General features: G+C 41.6%; 1 protein-coding gene across 2 annotated transcripts in view; it reads right to left on the bottom strand.

The window, feature by feature from the left end:
- The window catches only part of zgc:112982 (uncharacterized protein LOC503771 homolog), a 50,540-nt gene that overhangs the window by 5,858 nt on the left and 22,762 nt on the right, over positions 1–21,920 (bottom strand). For both annotated transcript variants that reach the window (XM_038802800.1, XM_038802799.1), the window contains exons 3-11: positions 20,928–21,641; positions 19,824–20,567; positions 13,402–13,580; positions 10,745–10,856; positions 10,592–10,649; positions 9,162–9,289; positions 7,265–7,361; positions 2,787–2,885; positions 756–914 (exon numbers count right to left, since the gene is read on the bottom strand). In XM_038802800.1, coding sequence (XP_038658728.1) covers positions 756–914; positions 2,787–2,885; positions 7,265–7,361; positions 9,162–9,289; positions 10,592–10,649; positions 10,745–10,856; positions 13,402–13,580; positions 19,824–20,567; positions 20,928–21,641 — 2,290 coding nt within the window. The remainder of the gene's footprint in view (positions 1–755; positions 915–2,786; positions 2,886–7,264; positions 7,362–9,161; positions 9,290–10,591; positions 10,650–10,744; positions 10,857–13,401; positions 13,581–19,823; positions 20,568–20,927; positions 21,642–21,920) is intronic.

Raw genomic sequence — 21,920 nt, 5'->3', positions numbered from 1 at the left:
AGTACAGCACAGAACAGGCCCTTCGGCCCTCTATGTTGTGCCGAGCAATGATCACCCTACTCAAGTCAACGTATCCACCCTATACCAGTAACCCAACAGCCCCCCCCCCCCCATTAACCTTATTAAAAAAATATTAAAAAAATTTTTTTTTAATGACTTGATCTTGGTGGGCCGCATAAAGACCTTTGGCGGGCCGCATGCGGCCCGCGGGCCGTAGTTTGCCCACCCCTGATCTAGATGCTTGAACAATCTCAATGGTCTTTTTAAGAATGATACCAAAACAACTGGGGATAGAGGAATTGTCCAATGTTTTGTCTGGGAAATCATTTATACTAGGACAAAGAGGAGAGGGAAAGCAAGAAGAAATATAAAACAATAATGGAAAGATGGAAGGAGATGCAGCACACATTAAATCAACATAATAGAAATTCTGGTCCAACTACGCACCACTTGTCATATCAAAATTGATTTCGGGCCGTAGTTTGCCCACCCCTGATCTAGATGCTTGAACAATCTCAATGGTCTTTTTAAGAATGATACCAAAACAACTGGGGATAGAGGAATTGTCCAATGTTTTGTCTGGGAAATCATTTATACTAGGACAAAGAGGAGAGGGAAAGCAAGAAGAAATATAAAACAATAATGGAAAGATGGAAGGAGATGCAGCACACATTAAATCAACATAATAGAAATTCTGGTCCAACTACGCACCACTTGTCATATCAAAATTGATTTCCAAATGTACAAATCCTTACCCTTTCAGCTCTCCTTTTCCTTACTATCTCTTGCCTGTAGTGTTTCGTGAATATCCGGTGATTAGTACGTCCGAAACCAACGCCGTATATACGCCGGTACTTGGTTTCAAATGTCAAATCTCGCTTTCGCCCAGAAGATGTATAATCTTTCACAAAATGCTGCAAAAAACAGAGTTGGCTTAGCTATAAAAATATTTCAATGCCAATGCAGAATAAACACAGGAATTGTGGGAACTTAATATAATAATAATCTTTATTGTCACAAGTAGACTTACATTAACACTACAATGAAATTACTGTGAAAAGCCCCTTGTCGCCACATTCCAGCGCCTGTTCAGGCACACAGTGTGAGAATTCAGAATGTCCAAATTACCCAACCAGCATGTCTTTTGGAACTTGTAGGAGGAAACCGGAGCACATGGAGAAAACCCATGCAGACAAGGGGAGAATGAGCAGACTCCACACAGGCAGTGATCCAAGCCGGGAATCGAACCTGGGACCCTGGAGCTGTGAAGCAACAGTGTTACCCACTGTGCTACCGTGCTGCCCACGTGACACTGACAGGAGAATTTAAAAAACGGCGGCTAGTTTAATTTATTTAGGTTGTGTCTCAAAAGGCATTTGGCATTCCCCAACAGGCTGAAAAGATCAGCTCAGACGTATACACAGTAAAACATAAAAACACTACTCAATTGTAAAAAGTAAAAAGAACAAAAAGGCACAATTTGAAAGGTTGTTTAACCTTGCAAACCCATTCTTTCTAAAAAATCTTATGTTTTGTTCTCTCAATGGCCAACTTGATTTATTTAATCTGAGGAAAGAGTGATCAAAGAATACACTTCTAGTCCCAGAAAAGTATTTTGATAAATCCAAGATCTTCCATCAATGTTGAATAAAATATTGAAATGGATCAAAATTTAGTCTCCACCCTTTATGCATTGAGGGAAGGATGAAGTTAGAGAAAGCTACAAAGCTGCAGAAACTTGCTAAGTTGCTAGTGAGGGAAAGGTCCAGGGATCGGTACCGATTAGAACCTTATACAACAGCCACCCCATAGAGCATTAATCTCAACAGTAAGTCGAGACTGTTTCCTACCAAACTGCTTCATAGGGTTACCCATTAAACAAGGTTAAACAAAAACTTAGATCCAAGTATTTTCATCAAAAATATTAAAATTCAAGGGGCAACATGGTGGTGCATTGTTTGCACTGCTGCCTACAGCACTGAGGACCCAGGTTCGATCCCGGCCACTGGTCACTGTATGTGTGGAGTTTACACACTCACCCCCACAACCCAAAGATGTGCAGGTTGGATTGATTGGCCATACTAAATTGGCCATACTAAATTGCCCCTTAATTGGAAAAAAATTATTGGGTACTCAATTTATAAAAAAAAAAAAATCATTTAACATTTGGTTCTTTGACTATATTGCAGTTAGTGCTCAAGTGCTTTTCTTTGTCAAAGATATCCTGACATCATTATGGTTTGAGCTCAGCTAAAGCATTCTCTCCAGGAACGAGGGTGAGAGAAACACTTACCAAAGAGAAAATGCTTGAAAATCTGAGAGAATCCGGAGAGAAACAGCGAATTCCGACAGCATCCATAAGAATTTCTTCGGTTACAAGGGTTTAGTAAAATTTTAGTAGACTATGGAAATCTAGGTGCGCAAAAATGAAGCTTCTCCCAATTCCTTGTCAAGTATCTGCTTGATTATATGAATTTTGTGCAGGGGCACACGCACGATGCTAGGTGGATGCAGCACTTTGATAGCTTCTTAAAGAAAGTGACTAAATATGGATAAAATGACAATGCAGTTGAAGGTCTGCCATCTTGCACATCTACTACAACAATGTCTTTACTTGTACAATCTGCAGAGATATGCAAAGGTTGCATTTTCAATTTCATTTCACCTCCATCCATTGGTCAGCTAACTGTCAGTCTTGGTTCATATGTAAAATGTCAATTTTAAGATGTTATTTCTTAGATGCACACTTTCAATTGGGCATTTCAAGTATGTTGAGGCACAATTACCTTAAGAGATCTTTGAAAATGTCTCGGCTCCAAGGTGTCTCCAATTTTTCTTGTCAATTCAAACTCCTTTCTAGCAGTCGTCTCCCTGCGCAGATTTTCCTGGAGGAACAGTTTGAAAATGTCTTTTAAATTGTCAGAAGCCAGACGCATGGAGAGCAGAATGTTATTTCAAATTTCACACAAAAACCTTTTAAAATCTCAAAACAGATCATTTCTACTGTAAAGGAAAACATTTGAGCTTACTTATAAAAATGTTAAAGTCACGGGCACACGGGATAGCATTCCAGATGTACCAGTTGAAGGTATGTAATTGAGATCAGAAAAATATGGAATTTACATGCACTGGGACGTGCCAGTCCGGCACTTTAGTGATACACATCAACTTTGGGAGAAGCGAGTGAGTGTCTTCAAATCTGACATTTTGGACACCACAAATTTAAATTAGAACATTTTTTGAAAATAATTTTGCATGCGCAAAGTGGCCATACGACATAGAAGAAGAATTAGGCTATTCCGCCAATTGTATCTGCTCCGCCATTCAATAATAATAATAATAATAACCTTTTATTGTCATAAGTATGAAGTTACTGTGAAAAGCCCCTAGTCGCCACATTCTGGCACCTGTTCGGGTAAGCCGGTACGGGAATTGAACCTGCGCTGCTGGCCTTGTTCTGCATCACAAACCAGCTGTCTAGCCCACTGAGCTACACCAGCCCAATCATCGATAGGTTTCTCATCCCCATTCTCCTGCCGTTTCTCCATAACCCTGATCCCCTTATTAATCAAGACCCTACTATCTGTCTTAAAGACACTCACTTGACTTAGCCTCCACAGCCTTCTGCAACAAAGAGTTCCACAAATTCACCACGCTCTGACTGAAGAAATTCCTCCTCATCTGAGTTTTAAAGGATCAATCGATCCTTCAGTCGGAGGCTGCGCCCTGGGTTCTAGTTTTTCCTACTAGTGGAAATATCCTCTCCACAACCACTCTATCCAGGCCTCTCAGTATCCTGAGAGTTTCAAAAAGATCCCCCTCATCCTTCTAAACTCCAATGAGTGTAGACCCAGAGTCCTTAACGGCTTCTCATATGACAGGGTCTTCATTCAAGAGATCATTCTTGTGAACCTCCTCTGGACCCTTTCAAAGGCTAGCACATCCTTCCTTAGATATGGGGCCTAAAACTGCTCACAATATCTTGAATGGGGTCTAATTAGAGACTTATACAGCCTCAGAAGTGCATCCCTACTCTTGTATTCTAGCCCTCTTGACATGAATGTTAACATTACATTTGGCTTCCTAACTACCGACTGAACCTGCACGTTAACCTTGAGATATATAAAACAAAACTGAGCGGCTAAAGTAAATATTGGTCCTTTAGAGGATAAGAAGGGAGATTTAATAATGGGAGATGAGGAAATGGCTGAGGAACTGAACAGGTTTTTTAGGTCGGTCGTCACAGTGGAAGACACAAATAACATGCCAGTGACTGATCGAAATGAGGCTATGATAGGCGAGGACCTTGAGATGATTGTTATCACTAAGGAGATAGTGATGGGTAAGCTAATGGGGCGAAAGGTAGACAAGTCTCCTGACCCTGATGGAATGCATCCCAGAGTGCTAAAAGAGATGGCTAGGGAAATTGCAAATGCACGAGATAATTTACCAAAATTCACTAGACTCTGGGGTGGTCCCGGCGGATTGGAAAGTAGCAAACGTGACACCACTGTTTAAAAAAAGGAGGTAGGCAGAAAGCGGGTAATTATAGGCCAGTTAGCTTAACTTCGGTAGTAGGGAAGATGTTGCAATCTATCATCAAGGAAGAAATAGCAAGGCATCTGGATGGAAATTGTCCCATTGGGCAGACGCAGCATGGGTTCATAAAGGGCAGGTCGTGCCTAACTAATTTAGTGGAAGTTTTTGAGGACATTACCAATGCGGTAGATAACGGGGAGCCAATGGATGTGGTATATCTGGATTTCCACAAAGCTTTTGACAAGGTGCCACACAAAAGGTTGCTGCATAAGATAAAGATGCATGGCATTAAGGGTAAAGTAGTAGCATGGATAGAGGATTGGTTAATTAATAGAAAACAAAGAGTGGGGATTAATGGGTGTTTATCTGGTTGGCAATCAGTAGCTAGTGGTGTCCCTCAGGGATCCGTGTTGGGCCCACAATTGTTCACAATTTACAAAGATGATTTGGAGTTGGGGACCCAAGTGCAATGTGTCCAAATTTGCAGATGACACTAAGATGAGTGGTAAAGCAAAAAGTGCAGAGGATACTGGAAGTCTGCAGAGGGATTTGGATAGGTTAAGTGAATGGGCTAGGGTCTGGCAGATGGAACACAATGTTGACAAATGTGAGGTTATCCATTTTGGTAGGAATAACAGCAAAAGGGATTATTTAAATGATAAAATATTAAAACATGCTGCTGTGCAGAGAGACCTGGGTGTGCTGGTGCATGAGTCACAAAAGTTGGTTTACAGATGCAACAGGTGATTAAGGCAAATGGAGTTTTGTCCTTCATTGCTAGAGGGATGGAGTTTAAGACTAGGGAGGTTTTGCTGCAATTGTTGGTGAGGCCACACCTGGAGTATTGTGTTCAGTTTTGGTCTCCTTACCCGAGAAAGGACGAACTGGCGCTGGAGGGTGTGCAGAGATTAATCCCAGACCTGACGGGGTTGGATTATGAGGAGGGGTTGAGTAGACTGGGACTGTACTCATTGGAATTTAGAAGGATGAGGGGGGGGATCTTATAGAAACATATAAAATTATGAAGGCAATAGATAGGATAGATGCGGGCAGGTTGTTTCCACTGGCGGGTGAAAACAGAACTAGGGGACATAACCTCAAAATAAGGCGAAGTAGATTTAGAACTGAGCTGAGGATCTTCTTCACCCAAAGGGTTGTGAATCTATGGAATTCCTTGCCCAGTGAAGCAGTTGAGGCTCCTTCATTAAATGTTTTTAAGATAAAGATCGATAGTTTTTTGAAGAATAAAGGGATTAAGGGTTATGGTATTCGGGCCGGAAAGTGCAGCTGAGTACACAAAAGATCAGCCATGATCTCATTGAATGGCGGAGCAGGCTCGAGGGGCCAAATAGCCTACTCCTGCTCCTGGTTCTTATGAGAATACTGAACTAGGACTCCAAAGTCCTGTTGTGCTTCTGATTTCCTAAACATTTCCCCATTTAGAAAATAGTCTATGCCTCCATTCCTCCTTCCAAAGTACACAACCTCACACTTTTCCACATTGTATTCCATCTGCAACTTCTTTGCCCACTCTCCTAGCTTGGCCAGGTCCTTCTTCAGCTCCCCTGCTTCCTCAATACTACCTGTCCCTCTGCATATCTTTGTCAAACATTAACGGTTTTTTCTACTATTAAACATTCACAGTGCTCTTGCAGACATTATCCCCATGCCAAATTACACTTTGGATCTCATAGCATTGCTCACAATGAATTGGAATATTTATTTCCCGTTTCTACCTCCCCAGATATCTAGTTCTTGATTTCAGGCAGGTGGCAGTGTTTTTGTAGTCAGTCAGTCTTTGCTCAAGACTATGGAAATCTAGGTGCGCAAAACAAATAAGTCGAGCTCCCCAAACAGATCACTAATTCCTCGTCAGATATCAGCTTGATTGTATGATTTTTGTGCCGCGGCATACGCAAGATGCTAGGTGGATTTAACCCGTTGACAGTTTCTTAAAGAAAGTGACTAAAAGTGACATGTTAAAATGAACTGATGCAGTTGAGGGTGTGGCAGCTGTTTACAATGCATTGTCTTCAACACATCTGCCACTTTACTTGCAAAATTGCAAATATAAGGTAACAAAAACAATGAATAATTCCCAATTATCACCACACATCCCACCACCGTTCAAATTTCTGTAATTCAAAATAATAGGAGGATGTGATTACAAGCTGGTTATTTGAATGATTCAAATATCAAGCCAGAAAAAAAACTGTGAATGGATTATATTTTTCAGAACCCAAAGATCTGATTACTGCCATGAACTAGCTCCCTAGTTATGTTACTTATATGCCATACAGTGCCCATGACTAAAAAGAGTGAGACATGGCAATACGAGGCAGAATGAATCACGGGAGCAATGAGTTGAGACTCCCTGATGGAGCTGGCTCCGAAAGCTAGTGATTCAAAACAAATCTGTTGGACTTTAACCCGGTGTTGTAAGACTTCTTACTGAGATTCCTTAGACAGAGGGAATCCCTCATCTTATTCCCAAACTGAACCTAAACCCCAATAGGTTTAAGGCCCTTTATGACTTGAAAACATTTCAAATGAACAAATTTTGTAGAAATGTCCAGGGTCTGAAGTTCAATTTTATAGCGAGGTGGTCCAGCGCACGTTATGGTGCAGGATAATGGATCCAGATGTACTCATATCTTCCCCTCATGTAACACAGACATCTAACCAGTGCATTGGCTGACTGTAATAAACTTTTTGCTATCCTTACCCGACGCGCCACAAGTCCAACTGGTGGTTCTTTAAAATGTGGATTTCTTGCTGTTTTCATTCGATTGAGTGAGCGAGACTTTTCAGGCCTCTCCGACCTGTAATAAAATGTATAATTTGGAGGACCCAAATCTCAAATCAAAGCATTAGATACACGATGCATAATACAAAATGATTCCTTTAAAAATTAACAATGGCAGGCTCAATTTGAATAATAAATCAGTGATCTGCCTGACTTTAAATGACGTTTTTTTTCCATAAGGCTTTTGCAATTGCCACCTGGTTTCCTGCTGTTGGAAACAGCCTAGCTGGGTGAATAGAAGTGCCACACACATGATAAAGTGTTAATTTAGGGCTGGGGAAATAATTCAAACACAAAACCATCTGTGTCACACTGGACAAACAAGCAAGAATTGTCAAATCTACTTAGGTAACAGCAATGCTTAATATTGCTCACGTGGCGGAAGAAAGAAACTCACGAGTTTCAGTAAGCTTGAAAACTGCTTACTTTAATGACTACATATAAATCAGTAACATGCAGAGTCTCCAACTCTGTGCTATCATCAGGGAGACATACAGAACCAAGCAACCGAGGTACAACCTTTGTCTATTCACTACAGGCAATCCTAGTAAGTTTTTTCTACAGAACATTTGTAATGTTCCCCGTTTCATACTGGGAAGACATGAAAAAACAAAAATCTTAATTTGTTTCTCTTCCATAGAATGGACAACGGCTAATTTATCACCCTTGCACTAAGAATATTCTAGCCAAGCCAACACAAAGACCTAACAAATAAGATGTTTGCAACAAATTGTTCTGGGTCCTTAAAGTACAGCATTAGCCGAATGGCTCAACCCGAAACTGCCCTGTCACATGACTGACACATGAGCACAGTGGTTAGCACAGTGGATTCACAGCTCCAGGGTCCCAATTTACATAGATAGACATAGAACATAACAGTGCAGAAGGAGGCCATGCAGCCCATCGAGTCTGCACCAACCCACATTAAGCGCTCACTTCCACCCTATCCCCGTAACCCAATATCCCCATCTAACCTTTTTTGGACACTACGGGCAATTTAGCATGGCCAATCCTCCTAACAAAGTTCGATTCCCAGCTTGGGTCACTGTCTGCGGAGTCCGCACGTTCTCCCAGTGTCTGCGTGGGTTTCCTCCGGGTGCTCCGGTTTCCTTCCATAGTCCAAAGATGTGCAGGTTAGGTGGATTGGCCATGTTAAATTGCCCTTAGTGTCCAAAAAGGTTAGGTGGGGTTACTGGGATAGGGTGGAGGCGTGGGCTGGCGTAGGGTGTTCTTTCCAAAAGCCGGTGCATACTCGATGGGCTGAATGGCCTCCTTCTGCACTGTAAGCTCTACGAGTTCTATGAGCTGCTTTTAATTATATGGCTTTTGGATTCGGTCTTCAGTTGTGGTTTAACCTTAGAAGTGAAAACCGGACTCTTGCGGCAGCATGGTGGTGCGGTGGTTAGCATTGCTGCCTCACGGCAACGAGGACCCAGTTTCGATCCCGGTCTCCGGATCATTCTCTGTGTGGAATTTGCACATTCTCTTTTCCACATTCTCTCCGTGTCAGTGTGGGTCTCACTCCACAACCCAAAGATGTGCATGGTAGGTGGATTAGCCACGCTAAATTGCCCCGTAATCTATATAACAGACTCAAACTGCAACCAGGTTCCTTCGACCAAGAATTCTGCCAGATAAAACCACCTGCAAGAACGTTCATTGGACATTGACTTACTGGACTGTCTGTGAATGAACGTCAATCTCGATGAAGTGGACTTGATGCGACAACCAGCATGAAATTCTCGGAGTGGAAGGAATCTTGTACAGAATTTTGATATTCTGGGAGGGTATTTTATGAGTGATTAATCCAAGTTACCTGTGAGAAAGAAACCTTGGCTCCACAGTTTGACGTGGCTTCTTATATTTGTCCTGTAATCTTTCCTTCCTCCTTCTCTCTATGTCATGGCGAAGATCATCTGGATTGACAGCAACCCACGTGCTTGTCTAAAGTATTGAGAAAATACTTACAAGTAAAACAACATCAGCCACTGCAGACTCAAGAAAAACTTAAGCCTTAATTTTTATCAAGACATATTTGCAAGCTGACCAATACCATCCCAATACAATGCTTTTCTTGGAAATTAAGTTAAACTTCAGCACAAAAGCAGATTGCTCATCTTACCTCAATGAATAATAGCTTTTTTGGCTAAAATGCATGAATAGTCAGACGTTTAACAAATTCTGCAGGTATTTAACAAAATCCAAAACCGTATGTGCATTTTGTTCTTATTAGCTAGGGAGTGGAGCAGTTAGGAGAGGGAGTGAGAGAGAGCAGCAGAGTAGTCGGTAAGGAATCTAGCGCAAACCCACTGATTGGAGCAGCAAATGAGGTCCATTCTGAACCACAGGACTGCAGCAGTCTTGTTACCTACTTGAAATTAAAAGTGAAAAATGTAACCACCTGCGGCTTCCTTCAGCTTACATGATGCCATAAGCTTGGATCGATCAAGAAGGCCGGGCCTCCATCAGGAATGACAAAAGCCAGTGTTTGAGATGGACTGAAGTGTTATGGGATTGATGATGAACAGAGATAGGTGACATACAGGACTGTGCCACTAACATATGTATAAATACATAAAATGTCAAAAGGGCATGGGCCTTCTCTAGAGATTTGAAAACACAGTACAGGGTAGCATTTCAGTGTGTGTGTTTTTGTACCCACGTGCTGATGCTCTACTGTAAGGCTCTGTACCCATTCAGTTGTACCCATTAGGGGCCTCACGGTAGCATGGTGGTTAGCATCAATGCTTCACAGCTCCAGGGTCCCAGGTTCGATTCCCGGCTGGGTCACTGTCTGTGTGGAGTCTGCACGTCCTCCCCGTGTGTGCGTGGGTTTCCTCCGGGTGCTCCGGTTTCCTCCCACAGTCCAAAGATGTGCGGGTTAGGTGGATTGGCCATGCTAAATTGCCCGTAGTGTAAGGTTAATGGGGGGATTGTTGGGTTACGGGTATGCGGGTTACGTGGGTTTAAGTGGGGTGATCATGGCTCGGCACAACATTGAGGGCCGAAGGGCCTGTTCTGTGCTGTACTGTTCTATGTTCTATAAGTTGTGCCTTGTTGTTGATTTATTTAACCAGATACAAGCGTGGCACAGATTTTGCACATGCTCAAAATGTGATGCATACATTCACCGATTTCAATATCCATTTTCACAGCATAATCCTTCTAATTACAAGAAATTAATTTCTGAGGTACATCCCAAATGGAATTGAAAATTAAATGATAATACCTAAATGGGGTACATACCTTTCTAACAGGTTTCCTTTCCCAGCTGTGTAAGTCTGTCAATGACATGTCAATCCGTCTTTTTCAGAAGGAAAAATAAACAAATCAATTATGTCCTTAAGTAATAAAAGTTTTTTTTTAAAGTTAAAAATGCATACTGCATCACTACGATACCTGTGTATCTCAGGCCCAAAATCTTTTTCCTCTTCTCTTTCTGGACTCTGTGCATCTTGCAACTTTGAAAAGCGATCATGCAATGTTAGATCTGAAGACTTAAAATGGTCTTCTGTAACAAAAATTGTGACCACTCGTTACCATGAGACACCTTTCGGTTGGAAAGTAAAAGTAGAAATATACTAAATGTTTAAGTCAATTGGACATTTAGACAAATTATTGAGGGAGATGGTAGCATAACAGTAATATCGCTGGACTAGTTATCCAGGGACTTAGGCTATTTTATGGGGTTCAAATCCACAGATTTTAAATTAAAATTAATACATTTTGGAATGTAAAGCTGCTCTTGGTAATGGCAGTCATGAAACGGTCATTGTAGTAAAAACCCAACTGGTTCACTAACATCCTTTACGGGAGGAGACCTGTGGTCCTTACTTGGTCTGGCCTACATGTGACTCCACACGAACAGCAATGTAGTTGATTATTAACTGCCCTCAAAAATGGCCAAGTTATTCAGTTCAAGGACAATTAGGTATGGGCAACAAATGCTGGCCCAGCCAGCGATGCCACATCCAAAGATTATTGACAAAATTAAAACTTAAATCTCAAGCTATTACCTAACAAAGTTCTAATATCTTACAATGCAATATTTAATTCACAGCCTTTTGCATTTTTTTTTATTCGAAGGTTTGCTCTAATATGCAAATTAACCAATGCTCTGAATTAATCTATAAATTAGTAAGGGGGATAGGGACTTTAAAGTGCCTTTCCCTTTGTCCCACCCTAATAAAAGCCATGGCATTTGCCCTTGCTGTGGCTTAGCAAATAATCACATATGGCCTGTCTTCAGGGAGAAAACGCAAGGAGAGAAGAGGAAAGGGAGATGAGGGCTGAGTGTAATGGAAAGCGACAAGGAGGATGCTGCAAAGGGACATAGACAGGCTAAATGAGTGGGTATGGCGATAGATGTAGTGTCGAAGAGCAAAATTATCCACTTTGCCAAGTATGGAAAAGCAGAGATTGGTTTTAAAAGGTGATAAAGTATTAAATATTGCTATGCAGAAGGGTATGGATGCACTTGGAACACACCAGAACATCAATACATAGGTGCAGTGGGTAATTAGAAAGATAAATAGTGTTACAGTATAAGAGGAAAGACGTTTTGCTGTTGTATAGGACTTTGGCAAGGAGACTTGGCAAATCTTGTGTACAGTTTTTGTCCCACCACCCAAGGAAGGCTGGACTCATTTTTAATTGTGTAACAACCAGTGAAGAGAGCATTATCCTACGATGAAAGAGTACAATGGGTTTATATTAAGTCGATTTTAGGAGAATGAAAGATGATTAAAACATAGAAAATTCTTACAGTGCTTTACAGGGCAGTGCCATGGCATTGTTTCCCCTAGTGGGGAAAATCTAGAACTAGGAGGTCATAGCCTCAGATTAAAGGGTCTGCCATTTAGAACTGCGATGAGGAGGCTATTCCCCAATTTAGTGAGTTGGTTTGGAACTCTCTAGATCAGAGGAAATGAAAATGAAATGAAAATTGCTTATTGTCACGAGTAGGCTTCAATGAAGTTACTGTGAAAAGCCCCTAGTCGCCACATTCCGGCACCTGTTCGGGGAGGCTGGTACGGGAATTGAACCGTGCTGCTGGCCTGCCTTGGTCTGCTTTAAAAGTCAGTACTCAGTATATTTAAGATGGAGAATAATAAACTTTGAATTCAGGGACATTGTGGAAAAGTGGAGTTGAAATATTAGACCAACCACAACTTTACTAAATGTGGAGCAGATTTGGGAAATAACCTACTCCAGCTCCTACAACAAATATCCTTATCTAAGACAACAACATGGGAATTGTAGGGGAAGACATTTGCTTCAGACTATTTGAATTAAGCAACATTACACAACTATCCACCTACTAAATGTTCATGATAGATAAGAATATTGATTCAGAGATGTTACTTTTGGATTACAAACAAATTGCACTAATCTGCTGGAATATTGAGTTTAGCATTGGGACAAGGCTTTGGGAGCAAAATGGTTGCTCAACATTCAGATAGAGATTAACTTCACCAATTGGCTTAAGCGAGACAGTGACAGAGACTGGTGCAAAAGGTCAGGAATAATGTGGCTCAGATCCAGTTCAATGACTGCACTCACTAGCCCAATAAAAGAAAGGAAGTCCATCCTCAAAACTACCACCAGGTGCCAGAATTATATATATTTCTTCGAATGTGCATCACAGAAACAGTCTGTTTGGCCAACCTGGTCAATGCTATTACGTTCCACATAAGCCTCTGCTCTCTACTTTAACCTTCCCAACAATAGTATGGAATTTTAGGGTCAAGTGGATTGGTGTTAATTAGGAGCTGGATTAATGCTCCAACCCAAACTCATTTAATTTAGCATGTTCAACACCAGAAAAGAAAGTGGTTAGATCTTAAGTCAGATTTCACAATGTACAAACACAATATTTTAAACAATTGTGAAGAAATGTGCATGTTAAAATTAACATGGTTTAAGCACCATTAGATTACTTAATAAACATATTCATTATGCCACTGATAAACAAGCAGTACTCTAATTGCCATCATCTCACTACCAGCAGCACTTCTTGCAACTAAATAAAAAGGATGCCATAATGCATGTCCAACCTTTAATCTGGTGCATCAAAGTGATTATCTCCTGGGCAAATTGTCCTGATGAGATGTTCGGGTTAGCCTTGAATGATGAACCCATATGCTCAAAGACATGATGGAACTCATCTCGTTTCTTGTCAACGCTAACCAAATCCCGAGACATTAGTCTCTCTGAAGCATGGCTTGATGATGGCCTGGAGAAATCCCCACATACATTCAAAGAATTCACAACTAGGAATCAGGCATTTATGAGCTTTCATCAAAAGAATCCAGATTATCCGTAAACATACATAAATACAACAGCAAACCTTTCAGTTACTGGGTGCGGCAATTCTAAAAATAAAAATTTCACATGCATTGTTAGTTTTCAGTAATCGATAGAATCCCTACAGTGCAGAAGGGGGCCATTTGACCCATTGAGTCTGCACCAACCCTCTGAAAGAATACACTACATAGGCCCACTCCCCCATTCCCACCTAACCTAGTTATGTTTGGGCTGTGGGAGGAAACCGCAATACCTGGGGGAAACCCATGCAGACATAGGGAGAACATGGAAACTCCACACAGACAGACAGTCACCCAAGGCCAGAATTGAACCCGGGTCCCCGGCTCTGTGTTCACAGTCATGCTGCCCCAGAAGGGTGGGTGGGGTGTGGGTCTTTTTTGTTTGAGGTACTCGCCCCAATGTCTGTTTTAGATTATACTATTATTGTTTAATTTCAAATATTGTGCCCACATTGATTTCTGAATTATGAATACCACCATTAATATTACACATACAGGGCAATTATTGCCAGAGGGGCTTGCTTCATTTTTGCAGCAGCCATTAGTTCAGAGATAATTAGACATTGCATAATTCTGGGAAAACTATCCACTATAGTACTGGTTGATGTCTGGATTGACTCCCAAGGTCATCTAAAGTCGTCACCCCATAAAAGTGGCAAGAGAACAGCACCCAGAGGCAAGCAGAGTGCTGTCAGTGGAGCAGCCATGAGAAGGCAGTGAAACAAGTCTCCATTAGGATTTTTTATCATATCATAGAATTTACAGTGCAGGAGGAGGCCATTCGGCCCATCAAGTCTGCACCGGCTCTTGGAAAGAGCACCCTATCCAAGGTCAACACCTCCACCCTATCCCAGTAACCCCACCCAACACTAAGGGCAATTTTGGACACTAAGGGCAATTTATCATGGCCAATCCACCTAACCTACACATCCTTGGACTGTGGGAGGAAACCGGAGCACCCGGAGGAAACCCACGCACACACGGGGAGGATGTGCAGACTCCGCACAGACAGTGACCCAAGCCAGAATCGAACCTGGGACCCTGGAGCTGTGAAGCAATTGCGCTATCCACAATGCTACCGTGCTGCCCAGATTGATAATTAGATTTTAAAGTGTGTGACCTACAATGCAAAACTTCCATAAATTTAAATCAAAGCTGATGCTAGGTATGTGCCAAAAGAAATATGGAAGCTTATGTAGCCAAAACACATGACATCCACCCAAAATGATGCCATCCTCTTTGTCAGATATGAATTGCACAGAACTCTTGGAAAATATTGAATACTGCACTTTTCATTTCTCAACACATCCCCAGCCAAGTACTTTAGGATTCTATGAAAAGAATTCTAATAATTGAATTTAAGCCTCCCATTACAGTAAAATTTCAATTCAAACTAAATCCCAAACCCATTTTTGCCAAACACTAGTTGTCATTCACATTGTATTCTATGGATGTGGAAAAGCAGGAAATTTTATGTTCATACCTTAATGATCTGGCTTTGGTTTCCTTAAAATCTTCTTGTAAAATAACTCCTGCACATACTACAGAATTTAATATGACTACACATATATGAGAAGTAATTAGTCAAAAGTGGAGTTTATGCTTAAAAAACAAATTTTGGTTTTCAAGGTGGTTATCAAAAGGGAAAAACACATTACTTTTATCAGCTACGCCATCGGTCAGAAAATATCACTAATGGTTGAATATTTGAGGCTGAGTAGAAAGAAATTTCACACGAAAAGCCACTCCATGGCTAGCAATCCAAATTCAGGGCTTCTCAAGTTGTGTTGTCCTTTGGGGCAATTTTCAGCAAGTGCCATCACAAGCTGGTGATTTTGAAAATGCCTTTGTAGAACTGTAGTGCAGTTAATGGCCCAGAAAAATGCAGTTAACAAGTTTGGAGTTATCCATTAATTGCATGCCACTGTATATGCCAGCCAATTAGGTACATTGGGAAGATTAAATCAGACCTTGAATTAATTTTGATTTACACTGCATCAAAATTCTGACTACTTTCACACAATGTCAGTAGAATTTTCCTCGAGATTGTCCATTTTGTATAAAGCAATGGTTCGCTAATGCAGCATCAGATAAAACGGAGAGCAGCCTTTTCGCCTTGTCAGAACAGCAGAATCAAAGGACACTTCTTGTCCTTACAGGGGAGTGTAAACTGAAGAAATATTTGTTTAAGCAAGCGAGTGACTAATGTGTGGAAACTGGTTTGCTAGTGTGATCGTGGAAGTGGTTAGGTCAAATATCCTGGGATACAGTCATCAGCATACAGAGTAATTTGAGAAATGAGATGTGGCCAAGTGTAGCAAGTTTGAATTCCAATGTTCTCCACAGCTGGAGTTTCCCTCACTTCAAATCCAAGTCTGTTGTCGATCAGTTCTGAGATCGATTGCCATGATTAGTCATCAACTCTATTATTGTTCATTGTGACTTCCAGGATAGGTGGGCAGCACTGTAGCACCGTGGTTAACACTGTTGCTTCACAGCTCCAGGGACTTGGGATCGATTCCCGGCTTGGGTCACTGCCTTTGCAGAGTCACGGAGGTCTCCCAGTGTCTGTGTGGGTTTCCTCTGGGTGCTCCAGACTTTTACTTTTAAAATTCATTTACGGGACGTCGGCGTCGCTGGATGGCCAGCATTTATTGCCCATCCTTAGTTGCCCTTCAGAAGGTGGTGGTAAGTTGCCTTCTTGAACCGCTGCAGTGCTTGAGGTGTAGGTACACCCAGTGCTGTTAGGGAGGGAGTTCCAGGGTTTTCCCCCAGCGACAGTGAAGGAACAGAGATATATTTCAAAGTCAGGGTGATGAGTGACTTGGAGGGAAACCTCAAAGTGGTGGGGTTCCCAGGTATCTGCTGTTCTTGTCCTTCTAGATGGTAGTGGTTGTGGGTTTGGAAGGTGCTGTCTAAGGAACCTTGGTGCATTACTGCAGTACATCTTGTAGATGGTACACATGGCTGCCACTGTTCGGTGGTGGAGGATTTGAATGTTTGTGGAGGGGGAGCAATCAAGCGGGCTGCTTCGTCCTGGATGATGTCAAGCTTCTTGTGTTGTTGGAGCTGCACTCATTCAGGCAAGTGGACAGTATTCCATTATCCTGACTTGTACCTTGTAGATGGTGGACAGTCTTTGGGGAGAGTCAAGAGAACATAGAGTGCAGAAGGAGGCCATTCGGCCCATCGAGTCTACACCGACCCACTTAAGCCCTCATTTTCACCCTATCTCCGGAACCCAATAACCCCATCTACCTTATTGGTCACTAAGGGCAATTTATCATGGCCAATCCACCTAACCTGCACATCTTTGGGCTGTGGGAGGAAACTGGAGCACCCGGAGGAAACCCATGCATACACGGGGAAAACGAGCAGACTTCGCACAGACAGTGACCCAGCGGGGAATTGAGGGGAGTTACTCGTCGTAGGACTCCTAGCCTTTGACCCGGCAGCCTCAGTATTAATATGGCTAGTCCAGTTCAGTCTCTGATCAATGGTAACCCCCATGATGTTGATTGTAGGGGATTCAGCAATGGTAATGTCATTGAATGTCATGGAGCAATGGTTAGATCTCCTCTTGTAGGAGATGGTGATTGCCTGGCACTTATGTGGCACGAATGTAATAGCCCCAAAAGATGTGCTTGTTAGGTGAATTGAACATTCCGAATTTTCCCTCAGGTCTACCCAAACATGCGCTGTAGTGTGGCGACTAGGGGATTCTCACAGTAACTTCATTGCAGTGTTAATGTAAGCACACTTGTGACACTAATAAATATTATTATTCAGTTAACAAGGGCAAGATTGATCGTTTTTGTCTAGCTATTCATATATCAAGTGCTCTGTACTGGCAGTCAACACGGTCATCTTTAATCTTCATCGGAAAGCATTTTTATCATGGGATGCGGACAGCATCTATTGCCCATCCATAATTGTCCTCGAGAAGATGGTGATGAGCTGCCTTCTTGAATCACATGGTGTAGGTACACCAACAGCGCTGTCAGGGAGAGTTCCAGGATTTTGATCCAGTGACAGGGAAGGAACAGCAGTCTGTTTCCAAGTCAGGATGGGGAATGATTTGGAGGGGAACTTGGTGTTTCCATGCAGCTGCAGCCCTTGTCCTTCTAGGTGGTTGAGGTCACAGGTTTGGAAGGTGCTGTTGAAGGAGCCTTTTGGGAGTTGCTGCAAAACATCTTGCAGATGGTACACACTGCTGCCATGGTGCCCCAGTAGAGGATGGAGTGAACCTTTAAGATGCTGGATGAGGTGCCAATAAGTGGGCTGCCTTGTCCTGGACGGTGTTGGTTCGAGGATTGTTGGAGCTGTGCTTATCAAGGCAAGTGAAGGAGTATTCCATCAGACTTCTGACTTGTTCCATGCAGATGCTGCACAGGTTTGGAGAGTCAGGTTAGTTACATGCTAAACAATTCCAAACCTCTCTCCTGCTCTTGTAGCCAGCGTTTATATGCTGGGTCTAGTTAAGTTTCTGGTCAATGGAGACCCTGAGAATGTTGAGTTTGAGGGTTCCATGATGACAATGCTGTTGAATATACATATCCACATGTCAATGGGAGATGCTTCAATTCCATTGTTTCGATATTCCTCGAAGATGTCCACATTTATACAGAGAATTCTGACATTTTATTAAGATCCTGGGTATGTGACATATATACAGTTGATGGGCTTGTGGTATAGCACTATTTTCCATTTTTAATTTTCCTTTCCACTGGAATATGTAACACAATTGGATCCTCCTTTCTGAAATGAGCATCTTCTACTTCAACAGGTAGCAGCCATCACTCTCTCAATGTTCCCTAGACTAACACGTTATTCCGTACCAGCTTGAAAACCAAAACAAAAGGAGGCAACATATTGAATGTTGCGATCCATCGAGAATGGTTCACTTCAAGTTAGAAGCCGACTGAACTCTTGAACAGCACTGTTCCAAAATGAATAGATTTCATATCAATATGATCATAGGGAAAAAAAGTTGTACAAATTTGCTGAACCCAGGATATGCAGGATTATATGTTGACGAATCCAAATTGCGATGAAAGTGACAAATTTTAATTTGAGTTCCATTCTGTATTCTTCTATTTTGAAACATTTTCACATAGCAAGATAATGCCACTGGTCAAACAAGACTTGCAGAAAGATACTGCCCATCCACAGCAAACATACTCCTGAATGAATTCTTTTTAACTCAGGCACAGTTTACTGATTTGTTTTAACATTATCCTGACAAGTTACAGATCATTCCAACATAGGCTGATTGAAGATTAGATCTTTGTGTAAACATTTCCATTGCACAAATTATTTTCCTGTAGTCTTCACCTGGGCCAGGAATGAGAGACACAACTTATCCAGAATGATTATGCAGATTTCCTTGATTGTAGTTACACACAATTTCCTCTTCAAATGCCAATAAATTAATACTCCAATTTAAAGATACCTCAGTTCGCAATGAGAATTGTGTTGAACAATGCCAGCTCAGTCCAGTTCCAGGTTGAACAATGCCAGCTCAGTCCAGTTCCAGGTCGAGGCAGTTGCCATTTTTCCAGTATAATTTTCCAGCTTTTCACAATAAAGGTGGTCTTCAATCAACTTTCAAAATCTGCAATACGAGCTCTTCATTTAGAATTCATATTGATTTAATGCTCTTTTTTCCAGCAGCTCTGCTGTATGGACAAATCAGGCAGCAGTCCATCACAAAGGACTTGTTCCATCCTTTCTTTAGTTTTTCCCATTTGATTGTATTATATAATATATAGAAACCCTCATTCTTAAAATGCAATTCCTTGGTCATGTTTCAGAACATGTCGACTTAATACAAGTTCAAAGATAGGAAATTCTTCCCTTTCTGCTCATTTCCTTAAAGCAGGAACTAAAGAATTTTTAGAATTGCTAGGATAAGCAAAGACAAACCATTAGTAAAAACTGGAAATCATAGTACCTCTATTATAGAAAGAGACTGGTACTTAAAAAGCTTGTGCGGCGCCAAAGTCTAAGAAATATTTTTAAGCTAGTTGATAATTCATAACAGGCTGCTTTCTGTAAGGGAAGGATACTATAACTTAAATCTTTAGATGGATACTAAAAATATGCATGAAATTTCTTTACCCAGCCTCATAGCAAAGAATTAAGGACAATACCTGGACTTGTTCACAGATTTCTTCATATCTAATTTGATTGTTAGAGACTCCGTTTTTCTGTCGCGCTCACTATTAGTACCACGTCGTGATGTTTCCACATGACAAGACCTGTGGCTTGATCGTTTATGAGCATCATCACGTCGGTCTTTGGAAAACTCGGAGCGCTTTCTTACTTCCTTTCCTTTTTCCGTACGTCCTCTTGTTACTGAAGTTGTAGGTCTTGGGATTACTTCTTTCTTGCTTACATGCTGAAACCTGCTAGAGTAATGCTCAGGAACAGAATATTTTGCTGACCCAGAGTGGCGGCCCTCTGTTCTGTTCGCATCAGAACCTGGCCTCCTACCACTACTGTGAAAACGACTCACCTCTTTATTACTTGAGCTGTTGATGGTAAACTCTTTCTCTTTGCTTGAATACCTTTGCTGTCTTTCACTGGAAAATATCTGGTGTTGCTCAGAAGAGACCTGCACCTCAGGATACTTTTGTGAATGTGCAAACCCAGTCTTTGCCTGCACGTACTCTTCATAGCGGTCACTGTTACTGTACCGGTCTTTTGATAAATCTTTAACGTGTATGCCTTCAGAATCACCGTATAGTTCAGGGGGGTAGCTTTTCCTAATAGGAGGGAATTTCTCCCCCCTCCATTTTAAATCTCGTTCGTGCTCGATCACCTCATGCTTTCCAGGTACATAGTTTCTTCCAGATGCTTCTCTGTACCCTCTGACTTCTTCCTCCTCAGGATACCTGTGTTGACATAAAGCAGTTTACCTTGCAGTAGAGAGAAGACAGTGAGAATTAAGTTTGGTAATACTTGAAGTTTGTGATCAATGCCTCGAAAGCAGTATATTTCCCAGGTTACTAACCATTTATCCTTCTGAAAGCCATTCAGCAGGATGCTGAGGGAAAAATAAAGTGGTCCTCAACTTTTAAGCCATCCAATCTGCTCTCTCTCAAAACACAAGAGCTCATTATTTAAATAAAATGCTCACTTTCAGATTAGGACAAAGGGCTTTCAACTTTTAAATCCTCAACTATAAATGTGACCATTTTATTTCAGCTGAGGTTTTACATCAAAACACAGCCTTAATGGTTTTATTCCAATACCTCTTCTGGTAGGAGCTCCTATTCGGAAACTCTTCAGCCCGTCTTCCAGGAGAACGTGAAGAACCGGAATGCCTTTCCTCATGCAAACCATAACTTCTAAAATCTTCCGAGTCATACCACTTTTCCGTGGAACCATATGTAGTAACCACTGGTTTCTCATACAAATCCATTTGTGGATCACCTCCGAAGCTCTTGGGCTTTTCGCTATGCAATCGGCCATGAGTTGGGATTTCCATGTTCTGATGGTAATGGCGATCATCAAGGTCATTCTGCCATTGATCGTGCTCATGGTGCCGTTCACTGTGAGAATGGTGCCGTTGATCATGCCATTCACTGCTGTCAGATGGTCGTTCATCATGATCATTGTATGGATTGACTTCAAGAAACCTTGAAGGAAGTGGATAGGTTTGGTTTCCTTCTCTTTCTTGTAGGTAACAGTTTCTTCCAGTTGTAGTTGTATATTCTGTTTCGACTCTTCTTGCATTTGGGGAAGGATGCCCATACTCAAATATTTTATGATGAACGGCACCATATTGGGCATCTCCCGATCTTGGTTCCACATTTACTGTTTCAGTCCATTTCTCTCGTTGATTCCTCCACTGTACAGGTCTTCCTGTGCTTTGACCAAATTCTCTTAGCTCGCTACTATAGGATTGATAGAGTGGTCTCTCAACAAGGTATTCTTGGCTTCTTCCATAGGTTGGCGAGATTGACCTACAATGTATTTGAAGGAGAAGATGGGACATTTTGGTACAACTGAAATAAAACAAATGTAGAAGCTCATTCCAGTTATAACCTCATTGCAGAAAGATTCATTCTCACTTTTGGATTACACTTTTAATGTAATCAGCATCACAAAATGACAATGATGAGACTGAGAATAAACAATGTTAAAGGCTGCAGTGTTTTATTGGAAGCAGGACTACCAGTTCAACAAACTCTAGTTTTAAAAAAAGCAGGATCCTCCCCAGAGCTCTGCCTGGGCTTGAAGCT

Source organism: Scyliorhinus canicula, chromosome 7, assembly GCF_902713615.1.
Source record: "Scyliorhinus canicula chromosome 7, sScyCan1.1, whole genome shotgun sequence".
In the NCBI taxonomy this organism is placed as follows: Eukaryota; Metazoa; Chordata; class Chondrichthyes; order Carcharhiniformes; family Scyliorhinidae; genus Scyliorhinus; species Scyliorhinus canicula.
The sequence above is the reverse complement of the archived record's forward strand: the minus strand, read 5'-3'. Positions and strand labels throughout refer to the sequence as shown.